At 37.6% G+C, this 17,035-nt stretch overlaps 1 protein-coding gene across 1 annotated transcript; it reads right to left on the bottom strand.

Annotated features, from left to right (window-relative positions):
- Positions 1-1,071: 1,071 nt before the first annotated feature.
- LOC124171122 (piggyBac transposable element-derived protein 3-like) lies at positions 1,072-16,479 on the bottom strand. Its single transcript, XM_046550260.1, has 3 exons — positions 16,191-16,479; positions 14,970-16,037; positions 1,072-1,232 (listed from the first exon to the last, which is right to left on the bottom strand). Exons 1-3 carry the CDS (start codon positions 16,477-16,479, stop codon positions 1,072-1,074), a joined length of 1,518 nt encoding a protein of 505 aa, XP_046406216.1.
- Positions 16,480-17,035: the final 556 nt, after the last annotated feature.

Genomic DNA, 17,035 nt, shown 5'->3' on the forward strand with positions numbered 1-17,035 from the left:
TACCTGATGAGACCCGAAATTAGCATAATAAACTTAACAACCATGGCTTTCACGACGTACTTTCATTCTAAATGCACATTGCTCAAACTTTTGGCCGTTGGATATTTTTATTTATAGGGGAAAAGATAATTCTGATTTATTTCTCTATAATGATGACAAAATATAAGACCTTGTGCCTGTGGCTAAACTTAACAATTCTACCTCCTGTTCATGATTGAAAGAGAAAGGAGAAGCTAACAAGACCTCTGTCACATAAACACTCCCTGAACTCGGTATGAATTGATTGAACAAGCAAAACGTGATTGACAAAGGCATTATTTGTAGGTTCAAGTAATTTATCTTGTACTTAGCGTCGGCGACTATCATTCTTTTCCTCTTACTTTCAGATTCTTCTGCTTGGCCAGCCGGAAAAGGCGCGGTATTCCATTGGAATTCCAATGCGACGCTAAGGACGTGAGTTTGCGTCGTAGTGCAAAGTAAATACGATGTAAGCTTCCTCAAATTATTTGTTTTTTTTTTAACTAGTGTAAATTCCAGGTTCGAAAAAAGGCATAAAAATATCTTCTGCGAAAAGTCCATCGCCGATAATTGAGGCTTTCGCAGAAACATTCAGCAAGTAACATCGATACACGAGAAGCATTCACGTTATTACGAAAAACAATAGGTTTACCATGATTTGAGCAAGGTTCGTGAAATTGAACACAAGGTGTTTCCTTTTGTTTTTTGTCAGGGAAAAATGGGATCCGTATTTTATATAAAGGTAAAAGCTATATTTTTATTGCTGAGAATTTGAAGTCATACCTGTAAATTGAGGATGATTATAAAATGGTCAGCTTAGGACAACTGTGATTTGCTTAACTGAAGGCCGCAAGGAGTATACCAGGACGGTGTATGACTCCAGCTATTATCACTTCTATGAATAGAATCTTTAATTCCAACAAAATTTGTAAGTCGGAATAAAGGCTGAAGCACTGCTATGCAATACTTAACAGACCAATGTTAATGCAACGAATTCGTTGGTTGAACGGATTCTATCCTCGTTCAAAAATCCTGACGCAATGGTCATTGAATTCAGTAGGTGGTCGCTACAGTAAGAGGGAAGCCAAAATGAGTGGAACTGGGTACTGGTGCCTCGATCCCATAATTATCGTCAGCACGATCATACAGATCATACATGCACGGTGATAACAGCTGCACTGCTCCGAAGAGCCCAACGGATGAATTGTATGATGCTGCAATGGATCATGAAAAGTAGTACATTATAACGTCAATATCCCTGTCATTATTAAATTGTATATTTTATATAATTCACCTTAAAAATGAATCTAAGGTGGCTATTTATCCCAAATAACCCCCTCAGCTAGATTTTGCCTTTCCCTTTTCACCTCTAATTATAGCGCCATTGCGCCATATCACCATTAAATGGCAGCGTTCTCAGCTATGCATTATGATATTCCGAACATGCATGCTTACAATTTTTTACGCTTTTGATCGTATGAATGAATGTTTTAGGATAGTAATGGACATCAATGGGATGTATGAGTGGCGATAAAATCAGCCGACACTAGGCATTTTCATATTTCAGGGTAAGGGAGGTTGTGAGAAAAAAGTTAGAGCTTGTGAAGTTTCTATTTCTTCGAGCGGAAATGCGGCAATCACAATTTTTTTCTTAAAGTTGAATGTAGAAGTTTTTGAGAAAAAGATCATCGTATTTTTCCGTTTTATAAATCCATCGCATCTTCTCGAGCTATTCGTCAAAATTTCGACGGCATTGTACCTTAAGCATTTTAGTTGGTGACGTAAACAGTACATGCCAAGAGGGTCATAGCTTCTCAACTTGACATTGTACACGGCTCACCCACGGCTCATTGTTGTTTATGCTCTCGTGTGAGATTCGTTCCCGCAGTGAAATATTCTCTCTGAACTATTCGATGAGGAAGAACGTATCATGTGCACCCGCAACTCAAGAATAGTGGGAGGAAACTCACGCGCTATCTTGTTACAAGAGAATGGCGGAATAGAAAAGAAATATTTTTTTCGTCGTAGCTTATATTTACCTACCACTGCTGATGTTTTCAATGGAGAACTACCCATTACTCTAACGCGGCAACTCGAGCAAGACCTCTAAAAATGAAGCAAAGCAAGCGCACTCGTGAGTGCACGAATGTTATTTTAAGTACTGCGACTAATTGAAATGGCAATTAAATTGTTCTTCCGTAGACATGCCGTGTATTTACCCTCGGATACCTATCTTTTTCCATATTAAATTTCACCGTTATCTCTATCCCTTTATTGTTAAAGCATATAGCTTCTTTCTTTCACCGTCTGTGAATTTACATGCCCCTAGCAATCGTTTTTTATTCTGCTTTTACTCTGAAAAATGTTGACATCCACCGGATATATTAATATTTTATATGAGTTTTAGAGCGTCCGAATGTTTTGCACTATGCCGTAATATTTTTATAGTGTCTCTCAGGCTGCACACCGGGAGATACTTTCTTACAGGGTCGATCCGACTATTCATCATCAAGACGTGTTCTACGTGCTCTGTCTGTTTACATATGCAATTAAATCAGCCCAGTGCAACTCCCAAACCCTGGTGATGCCAAGCGATGTCGTCCTTAATGTCATTCGGCAATGGTTTCAAACGTAGATGGCAGCACCAAAGCTGGCCCGTGTCCTTCATTTCATTTACCTTGTTAGGACTTTGCGGAAAAGGCTCTCAATATGACTTTATATCTTTAAAATACTTATTCAAGCACTGAAACGTATTTTCACAATTAAAAATCTTTGTTCTGTGAAAAAAATGTGTGGAGAACCATTAAATAAGCCCCCGAACATGACATTCTCTACCTCATTGCCTTCCGTCCACTAGGCTTCAAACATATCAATCAACGGTGTCAATCAAGCACAAACTCTACAGAATGGGATTATACCTAATACTTGTCTCAACAGCTTATCAGTGGAATTCAACTTCCTGAGATATAAGCACGTAATTCCGATTCAAGGAGAAATATCATGCTATGAAACAGTCCCAGACTAGAGGTGATAGTATTTTATTAACGTAAAAGAGGTTCTAAACAACAAATTTAAATCCTTTAAATATCGAATCAAGCTCTGAATAGTATTTTTAACGCACTTTATTTCTTTCCTGCGATAGAAATGTGGAAAAACCTAAGTGTAGGCTCCCGAACTTCACATTTAGTGTATCATTAAATATCATCTGCTAGGATTTTATTACGTCAATCAGCATTGTAAAATTAGGTACAAACATAGGAGGATCTAGGGGGGAATGGGGGCACGGGCCCCCCCAGACCCTTAAAATATATGCAAGATTTTTAATACGGTCCCATTATCATTGCGTTCGTTTTGTATTACGAGGTATCCTTGGCCCCCCCCAGAACAAAATCCTGGATACGGTCTTGCTTGTGCCCCCCCCAGAAAGAAATCCTGGACCCGCACCTGATTAACTGCATGGATAAACAGTTAATACTTATAATAGTTTATCAGTGAAATTCAGCTTCTAAGTGGTGAACAGGTAACTCCGTTTCATAGCATATGTGATGCTATGAAAGTGGATGCTGGACTGGAAATAATTGCACGTCATAGTTGTTTCACTAATCGAGGCGGAAAGAACAGGATAAAATGATAAGGCCCTATCTAATATACTAGCTCAAAGTACCCTATTTCAACAGGAATAGCGGCTTCCAATAAAGAGTCCCACTGCGGTAGTCGAAACGTTTGAGGCTGAAAATCTTAAGGCATAGGTATGGAAATGTCAACGAAGTCAATTCTACTGCAAGGAATTCGTCCTTTCTCTCGAAAGAGTCAAAAAACTTCATCGAGAAAAATTTTCTTATACATATACACTTGGTATCTCAAGAAAATTGATCGTTCTTAAGTATCGTCTATAATCGAAACTTTGCTGAAAAAAGTTCACTCCCGCGCAATCACGATAAAATTCCCTGGATTTAGTGCTGCCATCTATGAGAGTGATTTCTCGTCAGCGACAATAGCGACGACAGATGAAGCTTTAAGTGCCCAGTCCTGATTATTCTGTCCATGATTTAAATTAAACCAAGAAACATTTTTGCATTTATTATTGGAAAAATATCAAATAGTTTCCTATTTTTTTATTCTTTATAAGTAATTTTCACATACAATATCATTATTATTATTATATTGTACAAGTTACAAGTTGGCTCTTTGCCAGGTGGTAACAGTTTATGCAAAAAAACAAAAATATTATAAATGAAAAATACAACACCAAAATGAAACTAGATCGCATGTAATCTGAACCCTCATGGACAGGAAACATTTTGTCATCCTTGTATTCGCAATCAAAATGGCATCCAAAGTATGTTTTTACAAAAACTTATCATTTTTAAAACATTTATCATTGCCACTAGTGTTACGATGTATTTTTGTCTTCCTGGGCTATTGACAATTTTCTTGGCCACGCGGAAGTTTGAAGCTACTATGAAGCCTGGCAATGGAAACCTCCCCCTTAGTATTCCTGGACACATCCTTGTCTCCTGTATTTGCGACGACTATTATTTTTATGTACTCTATTTTCTCTGTACCACCTGGTTTTCATTTTTAGCAGTGTCATAAACAGGGTGCACGGCATTCACGAGGGAGTGCGTTTGACCTGAATATGCCTATTTTCAATGGTAGTGATAGGAAAGACATTATGGCGTTGCAATCAACAAGCTCCAGTCCCGCAATGATTTCATTTCATTGATGTTACGGCGCTCCGAGGTGGGCCCACTCATCACGTTAATGTTACGCGGTACATTGTGTCCATGTTTTGGAAAAATATTATTTACGCAAGGTCATTAAGTACCTAAAATAGGCGCATGTCTTACACGAGGGGAGAGGTTCGTAATATTATGCGGGATGTACTATGACAAATAGCAGAGGAGTAAAATTTTACTATCGGGAAAAGTCACTGTCAAGTTTTTGTTGAAGACAATGACTTTATTCTTTTAATCAAGTTATGTTAAGTAAACTGGGAAAAATATTATTGGTGGAGTACTAAACGACTGTGGGGGAAAGGGAAGACTCCCCATGAACTAGCATATATACTGATTCGTTATCGTCGTGCAATGGGTGTAACTTGTGTCTTGTGATGTTGAGTAAATTTGCCACAAATAATCAACAAGTCGACTTTTTTTCAGAATAATTAGTGATGCGTATTTTTTTTAGAAATTGTCCGTACGCCTATTACCATTTCACAGAGATATCTATACATTCATTTCGTCGTTCATTAGATGAGACTATTTTACTTCATTTATAACAATTTCTCCGTTCATGGAGGTGTATAACTTAAAATTAATATTCTTTTACCCGTATTTGGCGAAACATTGAGAGAAACATGATATTGAGTAACTTTTGCGTGATATGTGACTCGATGTGATGGAAGATATAAAATTAGTCAAATAGGGAAATGAAATATTTTCAAATGAGATTTTGAAATATTTCCACTGAATTAGGTACGATGAATTTTATTTTTGCAAAACCAACTTCAGAATGATGTTGCAACAATGAAACCCATCCTGACGCAATAAATTGAGAAGAAATACTGCAATATCGTATTTAATTTATTTTCAGAAACTCCTTTTGCACGTCAGCATTATCTTTCGTACATTTCTACCACACGAATTCGTTTTAGTAATTCGAAAATTTGAAGCTACTCTTGTCAAAAGCATAATGTTGACAGTGAAACACAGCTGATTAACTCAAAAGAAGCGACTTGTATGCGGTGCCATTTTCTCGGGGAAAAATATTCCAGTACCTTAGGCATTAATGAAGACACCAGGAATTCATTGGAGAAGAATTTGAGCCGGGAAGGATTTTGAATGACACGGAGAGAATTTGAATTCCGGGAAGTCATGTTTATTTACTTCGCCCACCTCCAGTTTTGCTGCCCCCTTCCATCCTGCGACCAACCAACTACAACGACGCCGCACCATCCTCCACTTCTTCTCCGCCAAAAAAATAACCCACCTCCTGGTCCCAAACCCCTTCCCCCTCAAGAATCCAAATTCCACATTCCACGGCACGCCGCAGACTTCACCCACTAAATTGGTCTCACATCTATCTCCCTTTGAAGCCAAGTGTCACGGGGGACTTGTTATCTTGCCGGCAGCGGGAGGAACGAGTTGGAAGGAAGAATTTTCTGATTTCCGCAGAGCGACTTGACATTCACAATCTGTCCTAGAGCGACTAATTACAGCGCCCTCTTCTAAATGAAAGGTGAGGTTATCATCAATCCCGACTATGCCCCACTCTACCTCCAGTCTAGAAACGTGTACGTACTTGTCCTTTCCCTTCGTCGCTCCCTCTGGAGATGAACCGCTCAGTCTGAGTGCGTCATACGACGATATTGTATGGGAACAAGTTTTTTTTTAAAGAAGACGCATCACTCTGGCTCAAACGATTGTGAGCTGTCTAATCCATGACATGGTAGTTCTTTTAAAACTATTGCCATTATCTTTAAGTGTTTAGGGTAAGTCAATCGTCAAAGAGGAACTTTTTCTATTCCTGATTAATTTACTGATTGCGTTCGTTAGTTATCCTTAATATTTGATTACTGTGGAGAAAACTCGAGCGCTTTTGAATTTATGCATTCAGAGAGAATGTGCAGTTGGGCCTTGTGAACATTCTCCTGTAGAATAATTCCCATTCGGTCTGATAGCATCGTACGACGTGACTGCATGGGAACAAGTATTTCTGTAAAAAGAAGCATTACTCCTGCTCAAACGATATTGTAATGTCTTTTCCGTGGCAATGTAGTTCTTTTAAACTATGGCTATCATCTTCAAAATGTTATGTTGTAGCCATTATTAAAGTGAATCGTTTTCAATTCCTGATTATTGTACTGATTTCAGTAGTTTGTTACTCTTAGTGTTTGGTTATTGCTTAGGCAACTTGAGTGCTTTTGATTTTATGCATTCAGAGAATACTTGCAGTAGGACCTTGTTAACATTCTCCTGTAAAATAATTCCCACTCTCTCTGAGTGCGTTGAACGACGAGATTTTATGGAAACAAGTATTTTTTTAAGAAGACGCATCATCCCCGCTTTAGCAATGACATGGTTTTTATTTTAAAATTCTGGCAATTATCTTCAAGATTATAGGATAGAGCCAATCATTAAATTTTAACTTTTTCCATTCCTGATTATCGTACTGATTTCGATAGTTAGGTACCCTTGGTATTTTGTTACTGCACAGACAACTAAACATTTTTTACATTTTCCTTAAAATTAATTATAAAAAAAATTATATTTGATGCTATATTGAGAAAAAATTTGAATATTTGAAAAAGAAGTCAATTCTCGCAACGGCTTGATTACAGGATTTGAAATTTTCACCACAATAGCGGTATTTTTAATCGTTTAATACGTCAATAACAAGACCGTTTTTGCGGGAGTGGTACCCATGACGGCATGTAAACAGGAGATTAAATTCGCAAAATCCTAAGTCAAGTCATCCCCGGGAGGCTTGATTGGCTAATTTTGAAAAATGCATTACTTTATTACTCCTACTGTGAGCTTTCCGATTTTGTTTTTTCATTCATTTTCTATTTATTTTATATTTATTAGAAGTTACCCAAATACGCTAAAATACCCTCAAATTTGAATTTATACTTGGGAAAATCAAAAATGTAAAAGTGCGGCCAAAAAGCCGCTAGCGTGCACTGGCGCAATACTCTCAGGCGCGTGCACCTAAGGGTTAACTCTCATGCAGAAAGTGTAATTGCCAGGTTTTCACCCGGTGATAGTTGCGTCTCCCCATGTTACACCGTGGGTCACGTACTTAGTCAATTCGGCGCGAAGTTTTTGACGATAATAACTATAACGTTTATGTGAAAAAAGCAATTTATATAACGTTAGCTCACTTTATTACACTGTAAAAGAAAAAAACTGCTGGTATATTTTGTATGCAAGCTGAATTTAGGGGTTTGGAATCGTCCATTTCAAAAAATTCCTTATCTCCTCCATTTTCAACTATTGTGTAACGTGAATGCTTTATTTATTACATATGTATGCTTTTTACACATATTGTTTTCACATCTCTTGCACTGAGTTTGTGTCTTGCGGTTTTTAAATGAAGGATAGAATCCACATCTTCCTGTTACCTCACGATGACATCTCTTCGAATCTGACTCAAACAAACAAGTGCGCCGCCGAAACTCCTGAGATTGATGGGCAGGGTAGATATCAAGAGACCTCTGTGATAGGAAGTCATTTAATAATGAGAAGGCTAACAGCTTCAGAAATGTAATGTCTATATCTACCGTCTCGCTAGAATTGTAAGCATACATAACTAAAGAATTCATTCCAGTGATATTCAACAAAGTGAAAATAAATTCGAAGAACTCAACGCATGGAAATCCTCAAAACCGTGTATGTGGCTTTCAATTTATCCAAAGTGCCCTCTCCTACCTGCGTGATATTATAGAAGCTTAGAATTTGGGGCATCCATTCTAATGTATCATCAACTGCGGCATCATGGAGAAAAGTAGAAAATTTGATTATAGTCTCATCTTTTTTGGGTTCATGTGACATTGTGTTTTCTCTTCATTAAAATTAAATGCAATGGATAACTCCGTGAAGAGTTCTCGGGATCGCCACCGGTTCAGGGGCTGCATAACTGGACTCCGACATCGTCTTCAGGGCTATTGAGCTCAATATATGCTCAATATATGTTCAACAAGCCTGAGGACGATGGCCAAGTCGGACATCAAAACGTAGACAGTTATGTACTTTCTGACTCGGTGGCGATCCCGAGAACTCTTTACGATGACTATTCGCTTCGAAAGAACTTAATTTCAATGGAGAACTCATTTATCATTTTCTTCTGCTTGTAAGAAATGGGTACGTCCCATTTGTTTTGCCACATGGTTCCAACGATGGTATTTATTGACGTTAAGGTATTGATTTTTCAGTAATGTATCTACCAAATGAATGGACGTGAACCAATTATCAGCAGTTATATTACACCCTGTCCCCGAGATTGGTGATACTAAATGTCACACAACAATTAAAGTTACATTGGAGTACTTGTATGGACCATCAGGTTGCCTAGATATATTTCCATACATCTATGTATATTAGAAACGTAAAAGTTCTTGGCAACGATGAGTAAATAATTATTCAAGCCGTACTTGGCCGGCTTACTTCTTTTATAAACTCTTAGTGCACGACGTCGTCTGAAGCCCTCTAATATCTCATCAATTGCTGCATATTGACTAGGAATAAAATGATTTCTGCTAGTAGAGAAAAAATCTGTAAATATTTTTCAAACTGCGGCCAACCTATTTAGCCTATTTCTTGTCACTCGGTCCCTTGCATCGTCAGGTCTGAAGTATCGTAACAGAAAACGCAAACAATAGTTGGACAGGGTGGAAGGAAATATATCAGTCCCAATTCCATCTAAGCTGAAAAAAACGTTGATATTTCGATGAGACTTTAATGAATTAGTGCACGAATATCGTTTCCCATAGTATCCCTGGCGTTTCTCTCCCTGAAAAATTTACGTCTACTATTTTGAATAATTGGTGTTTTTGTGATATTTTCGACATTATTTATAGAAAAAAAATTATGACCACATCGCAAATATGATTTCGCATCTTTAGATCAGGCATGACCAAAAAAAAGTAAAAATGTACTGCGTGTACTTCCATGGGCTTTCTTAGACCATTTGGTCTTCTTGTCTCTTCCTTGGTATAAAGGAGTAGTTTACAGGGGTGGCAGTTTTTCACCACTTCGCTCCGTGTCAGAATTTTTGATTGGAATCAAGCACCTCATCGATATCACTGCCATTGTTCTCGTTCAATTCTGGCACTTCCGTATTGAGGATGAAGTGAAATATTAACAAAATATTGCCCAGATTTTTCTCACACTTATCCAAGTTGGAGAAAATTCCGCTGAAGAAATGAAGAATTTTAGGATAGTACATCCTATAATGTAACAATGTTTTCGTTACACCAAACATTGGCTGTCAGGCCAACAATTGGCGTGCAATGATTTTTAGCTGAAATAACTTGCATTTTGCGATGAATGCTAGGATCTATAATTCTCCGAAGTAAACTCCGTGGTTCACATCTTTGTGTATCAATGAAACTGTAATGGTATTGTAGTGAAACTAAAATGAGAAATGCTGCTAGTTAAAGTAGTATGATTATTACGGTAAATATGCCACTGATATTTGATTAAGTATATCTTACGTTTACACATAGATAAATAGTGCTACATAAAAGCGGTATTTACAATTTAATTCTTATTCCTTGAGGTATTTTCGCCAAATCCGTCGCTCGCGCCCTGGTTAAATATTGACCGGCGGTGCATCGTGAGTACTCGCGTAAAGAAGACCGAACTAAGTCTAGAATTCCTTCACTCACCACATTATTTGAAAAAGTGGAGCTTAGATATTATAATACAATTATAACACATTGTACTAATGATATAACAATTAAAATATAACAATATTAAAAGTATAAAGCGAGTTTAAAGAATACATAGAAAAGTGGTTCGGTTGCGAAATCTTCGATGGACATCATTGTAAAATGTACGGGGAAAAGACCACAGCGCGACCAACGCCGGATAAAAGCTATTTATAAGTATTCCATTTCCGATACTGGTTCCGAAGCTGGGGTTTCAATGTTGGCCTAAACATTTGCTTACTGCTCCGCCACCTTGATCCCTTCCGTTTGAACATTGGTGGTTCCGTCACTAATTTTTGATTATTTAACTCTTTAAAGTCGGCAAACCATAGTGCTCCTTTAAAAATAAATATAGCGGTGTTTATTTGTTTTTCAATCCGTTGCCAACTTCTCGAGCTATTAGCGGAAAAAAATCGACGGCTGTAGCCCTCTCACAGATAAGTCGATGACGTCATGAACTCATGTCTAGCGCGCAACCGCTTTTAAGCTATTCTTCTACATCGTGCATATGTCTTACGTTTCTCATTATCATTCACACACTAATGAGCGAATACCTTCCTCAGTGAAAGGTTCACCATGAGCGTGAACTCTCATGACGTCACCAACTCACGGTAATTGGGCGGAAACTTTCACGTTTACTCATCTTAAACTACGATTGGATGAAAAAATGGTGATTATTTTCACCGTTCCATATCTTTTCATTTCATCTATCGAATTTTTGAATTCCGATTCCGTGTCTTAATGAACGACCCCGTTTGATGAACGAACTTGTTCTCTCATTCCGTCTTTTACTTGAGAGATGAACTGTACATTCTGTATGCCTCAGCCGAAGAGATTGTGATGGGGAGACGTCGTTTAACGCTAGACTCCCTCTGACTCGTATCTCGGCAAAACTTTCCAATCTGAACTCCCATAATCGACGAAGCTGCGTGCTTTTTATCAAGCGCTGCTCTGGTTTGGAGCCATGAGTTTGAACGTTCCCGACTTGGAGGCGCGACGCGCGAGTGACAGTCATGGCCTTTGTCAGTCTTTGGTAATTAATGGAGAAGAAATCATCCGGGTTTATTTGGCCCCGCTTGCTTCTGGGAGGATTCTGTCTGTGACTGGGTCTTTCGGGTCTCTTTTAGCTCAAATGTCCTTTTTACCCCAAAACAGTTTTATCATTTGGACCGTAAAATTAAATAACCGACTGTTTGTTGGAGCGTGAATTAAAATTTACAGCAACTAAATTGGAAATATGACAGAAAAATGTTTTTTTTTTTAATTTTAATCGAGGTGCGGTGTTTCTCGTATTTGCAGAATTTTGATTGATTGATAACAAAACGCACTGATTAGCAATAAGTAATTAATATAAAAAGGCTAAATAATTAATTAGTAATGTATATTCATTCAATTTTTTCCCTTGCTTCAGAATATAAAAATGTAACGAGTGATGACTGAAAAAGATTACTGTCCAAAACAAATATGAGCTTATGGCGATTTTCTCGGCTTAAATTATGACTCATATTATTGATAATCCGATTTTATGTGCAAGGTATCGGTTTCACTAATATATTCAACGTTAAATGCAGGTTGCTAATGCAAAAGAATCTATTTTGTGGTTAGTTTATGGTTACAAGAAATATCTTGGCTGCTTGAAAAATGTATGCTTCTGGACCCGGCTTGCCAACTCCAATCTCTTGAATGGGTAAAAATAAAATCAATTGAAAAGAATGTTGCAACTGATGTTTTAGAGGATGACTACGGTTTGGTGGAAACTTAGAATTAACTGTATCTTTTAGATAGTAACCACTTCTGATTTCGTACTTCATTCAACATTGAATTTTCGAAAATAACATTGTTAAGGAAACTCATTACAAGCAACTATTGGCATATGAACAGCATCGTCACTGCTTATGGATAACCACTAGTTTATTGGGTGTTTCGACCTAGATTTTACTATAAGATTGAAAGCAAACTTTTAGTTTTTTTATTGGTATTTACGATGTGAATTTCATGAAAAGTACTGACTAGGCCTCATAAGTAACACTGCCGACTTAAGTTCAGCTTATAGAAAACTTGGGATTTGATTATTTTCTGTAAAAATTGATTTCTCCAGAGATTTTCAATTAATTTTGATGTAAGCACGCAAAGAAATCACCCACATTATTCTTTTACTGGGGGTATGTTGAATCAGTATCAAATATTAAATTACATGTTTCTGTTAATTCCTCATAAATTGCATTGCAAGTTGTTAAAATAGTTATCTTAAATTTCGCTTTCCGATTGAAAATGGAATAACGTGATCCAATGCGAGGACTGTCCACAAAATACGTTTATTAATGCTTACAAAATCCCAGTGAAAGCGTAAGGCCTCGTAAATTGACGGTAAACTTTTAACACGAAGTATCTTTTGAATTCCTGTTACTACCAATAAAAGGAACTCCGTATATTTTTCGGTTACCTGGGAACTCAAGGTCTCAATGGGCAATATATCTACCACAGATTTATTGTAAACTGCAATATATAGAGTTATTTATTGGCATAAGTTCTGGAAACAGAAACCAAAGACTGGGAAGCCAGTTGCTTTTCTCATGCCCTGAAGACGATGGACAACTCGCCCATCGAAACCTCGGCCAAGATGGAGTTGGAGAATCTGACCTGGTGGAAATACCGTGTAACCTTCCACAGTTGCTCTTCTCCATCATATTATAAGCACGTAGATTATTTTTTCACGCATTTTCTTTATTTGCTTCGTCTGAAAATTATTTTTTCAATATGCCAGCCGAAAGGTATTAAAAAACAACTCCAGAAAACGTTTTTTTCTTTTTGGCCCTCTCAAACATATTTTACAAAAACATGCGTTAGAAGTTTTCAAATGAACGCCATATCTTCCTGTCTCGCTCAAAGTTCTTGAAAACAATTGAAAATCTGCTCCATTAAATAAGGTTTCAAATACCGTAAACCGCATTAAAAAATAAGCCTTCTCGACCGAGATATTAAAACAAGAGTGAAAATCGTATTTTCGATCTAGCCGGCCCTGGTGGGCCTCTAGCGGGCTGGAAATGTGGGAAGGTTTGTCCTATTTGATCCCAAATTGCATACCCTAAGTACGGGAAAAATCCCGGAGGGGGGACTTTTAACCCTCTTTATCCGGCTATGCCCTTTATGTACTTTTTAGATTCCGATGACGATTCAATATTTAGAAATCAGTTGTTTCAAATTTTGTTCCATTGTACACTAACCATTTAATATAATTTCTGCATGTAAAATGGTTGATAATTTTCTCAATAGATGGTGTTATTTATGAGTTTTTTGGCAGAAATTCCTTAGAAAGCTCTAATTTCATCGATCACATTATTCACCACTAAAAGGTAGAGAGTAAAAATAAAATGAAAGAAATAAAAAACACACTTATTCCAAAAGCACCAAACAATGCGCTAAAAAGTAAGAAAATAAGCTTTTCATCAATCGGAGAGTAACCGTGGGTGCTGAATGGATTTAGTTACTAATGTGTCGTGCCGATCCTTACTCACCTAGCAGGCTCTCCTACATTCATTTATATTAAACGAAATGAGCGACCAAGCTGCTTTTGCTTATTTCTACATTTTATGCTGTTTTTATATAAAGCATATAATATTTTGTTTTTTTCCCGGCGAACAATTGCAGTGAAAATTTCTCGGGTTTCACACCGGGTCAGGTCCTCCATTTCTCCTTCCAACGTTTCGATGAGCAACTCGCCCATCGTCTTCAGGGATTCAGGAATCCAATAATTCCTCAAATTCTCGGGGTATATATACATAATTCTGAGGTTGAGGGTGGTTCAGCGTCTCCTGATTGGCTGCCAGTCCCCTCGTATTTTTAGGAGGTGGTCCCATATGTGGCTTAACCCTTTAAAGACCGAACTAACTTACCAACTGATTTTTATTATTTTTAATGCATATTCTATTTATTCTACAGCTAATTAAGAGATGTTATGAAAGAAAACCCGAACAAAAATTTTTAAATGCGTTTTCAAGCATGTTCCCAAATGGGAACATTGGACACTCCAGTGAATAAAATTTCAAGGTTTTACTTTTTTTTGAGCATGTATATTTTTCGAAAATATCATAAATGTGGTAAAAATTACACGTTATAATGACATCATTCTCATTATACAGTGTATAAATTGCATTTATTGATTATTCATGATACATTGAAAAACAGTGAAGATGCATCTTTTTTTCACATTCGGTGCATTGGAGGCGAGTGTTTTTTTTGCAGACTACGCATCTTCCCTGTGAAGATTTATTTAGAATGTGCCCCCCAGTTTTTCTTCGTTTCACTGAAGAGTGCGTCTTAGGTCCAGGATGAGAGATTATTTTTGGGCGTAGCCGCATGAGACTAGTCGCTACGTCGCGGAGAAACTCCAAGTGTGTTTTCGACCCTTTTCCGTGGATTTCCCTGTGCAAAAGCCATGCACTGACGACACTCATATTCAAAGCATTTGAAAAAAGATTCCACCACCATTTCTTGCTTCGAAGTTTTGGTCGGTAGCTACCCAGAAGTTTGTCCAATACATCAACTCCCCCCATTCCCAAATTGTATTTTTTTATCAACTGCGGTTGTGTAATTTCTATCCTTTTCCCTTCCTTCCTAGAAAATCTCTTTACAGAACCCAATGGCTCAGTAGTGTAGCAGTTGGACCCTAATGTAACCACTGAATTATCATTCCATCGACAGAAAAATACCACTCCATCACATAGGAAATCAAAATCCCCTCGGTGAGATTTTGCTATCACTTTTGTTGGTTTTAGCGGGCATTTGGCTATCCTTCCTTCACGAATTGTACCTGTTGCCTTTATGCTTCTATCTGCGAGTTCTGCAAGCAGTGAGTGGGATGAAAAGAAATTATCGAAGTATAACTCAATTTGCTTAGGGTGCTCTACAACAGCCAAAAGATCGCATACTACCCTGCTTCCCAGCGGTCCAGTAGAATTGTTTTCTTTCCCTGCATATATTTGCATCGCATAGGGATATCCTGATGATGAACATAGCATCCAGATTTTGTACCCAAAACGAATTGGTTTTCCTTTTATTAACATTTTGCTCGAGTTATAGCCGTAATATGGAACCATAGATTCGTCAAGGCTTAGTTCCTTATGGAAGATTCCAAATTGCACGACATTTTTTCCCAACTCTCTATACAAAGGAGAAATTTTTCCTAATTTGTCACCCTTTTGCAACATGTTGTTATCGGACAAGTGAAAGTATCTTTTTATGTCTTTGAAACGATTCCTGGGCATCACTGATGGAATAATTGGAATCGACATATCCTCTGCAGAACACCAATACAAATTTTCTTGGGGGACCGTGTGGTATCCACTGAACAAAAGTATTCCGAAGAACTGAGCAGTCTCTTCCCACGTAACATCAAGAGATGAGCCTTTTTGTTGGGCATAAAGAGAGGACATGTTTGCAACATGACTCAAGTACTGCTGTGGTAAATACTTGAAGAAGAGTTCAATCGGTTCCAAGGCAACCAGTTCCTCCCGATGATTATCTAGCCCCCGCATTGGTTCTGACGGAATTTCTTTTTCAAATTGATTCAGCTTCTTCCAAACATTGCCTGTGAATGATAAAATCATTCAATTACTTCATGGCTTAGGAATATATAAATTGAACAAAATGAAAAGTTTGGAAGTCTTAAAAGATGCTGAATTGTAATTTTAAAAAGAACATAATTCCGCAACGAAGTAAGAGGAAAAATTATTTTACTGACCTTTTCCCATAGTACTGCTTTTCTGTTTTACTCCTTTCCTTCTAGGCAGACTGTGTTTCTCTTTCTCTCCATCATCATCTCTGTTTGGTAGAGTGAGGCTGATTTTCCCACACGTGTCAGCCGGAATAATTTCCCCTAGATCATTTTCATTAACATCTTCTTCATCCGTCAAACGGTGGTCTTCTTCAGGGGGAAGCTGGCACAACTCGTATTCCGACAGTTCATCGTCACTTAGAACGTCTAAATATTCGACTACTTCTTCCACAGTAAGAAACTCCTTTGAGCTCATTTTATCAGAAGTGTCTAAGAGAAGTATGTTCTTCAAAAATTGTAATCACAAAACCAACACTCAGAATGACTCAACAGAAGAGCACACACTGGGCATCACAACCTGAAGGAACAAGGCACATCGAAGAACTAACCTCAATCAAGCATTAAGAAGAAGACTGTTCCAACCCACTCGGGTTGACCGGATCTATTTCAACCACAATGTCCAGCAAGAAACTACAATGTATTCATATAGCTGCAAGCAGCCTGAGGTGGCGTATTCAGATATAATTAGGCCAAAGAAGCGACAATGTTTCAAAACTCCTTTGTAAGGGACGAAAAAAATAAAACCACAAGAGTTTAGGGATATCTCATCGGAGGCAAAAAAGAGCAACTGACTTAGATATGCCGACAGTCCAATGTTCCCAAATGGGAACACACCTCAAAATTTTGTTATTGCTTGATAAATAAATACAAACTTGACCAAAAAACTAAGTTCAACAATCTAATGTATATTGATCTTTTGAATAAATGAGTATTTGTTACTTGAGAGTGAGTGTAGAGAAATATATTGGATA

Source organism: Ischnura elegans, chromosome X, assembly GCF_921293095.1.
Source record: "Ischnura elegans chromosome X, ioIscEleg1.1, whole genome shotgun sequence".
Classification (NCBI taxonomy): Eukaryota; Metazoa; Arthropoda; class Insecta; order Odonata; family Coenagrionidae; genus Ischnura; species Ischnura elegans.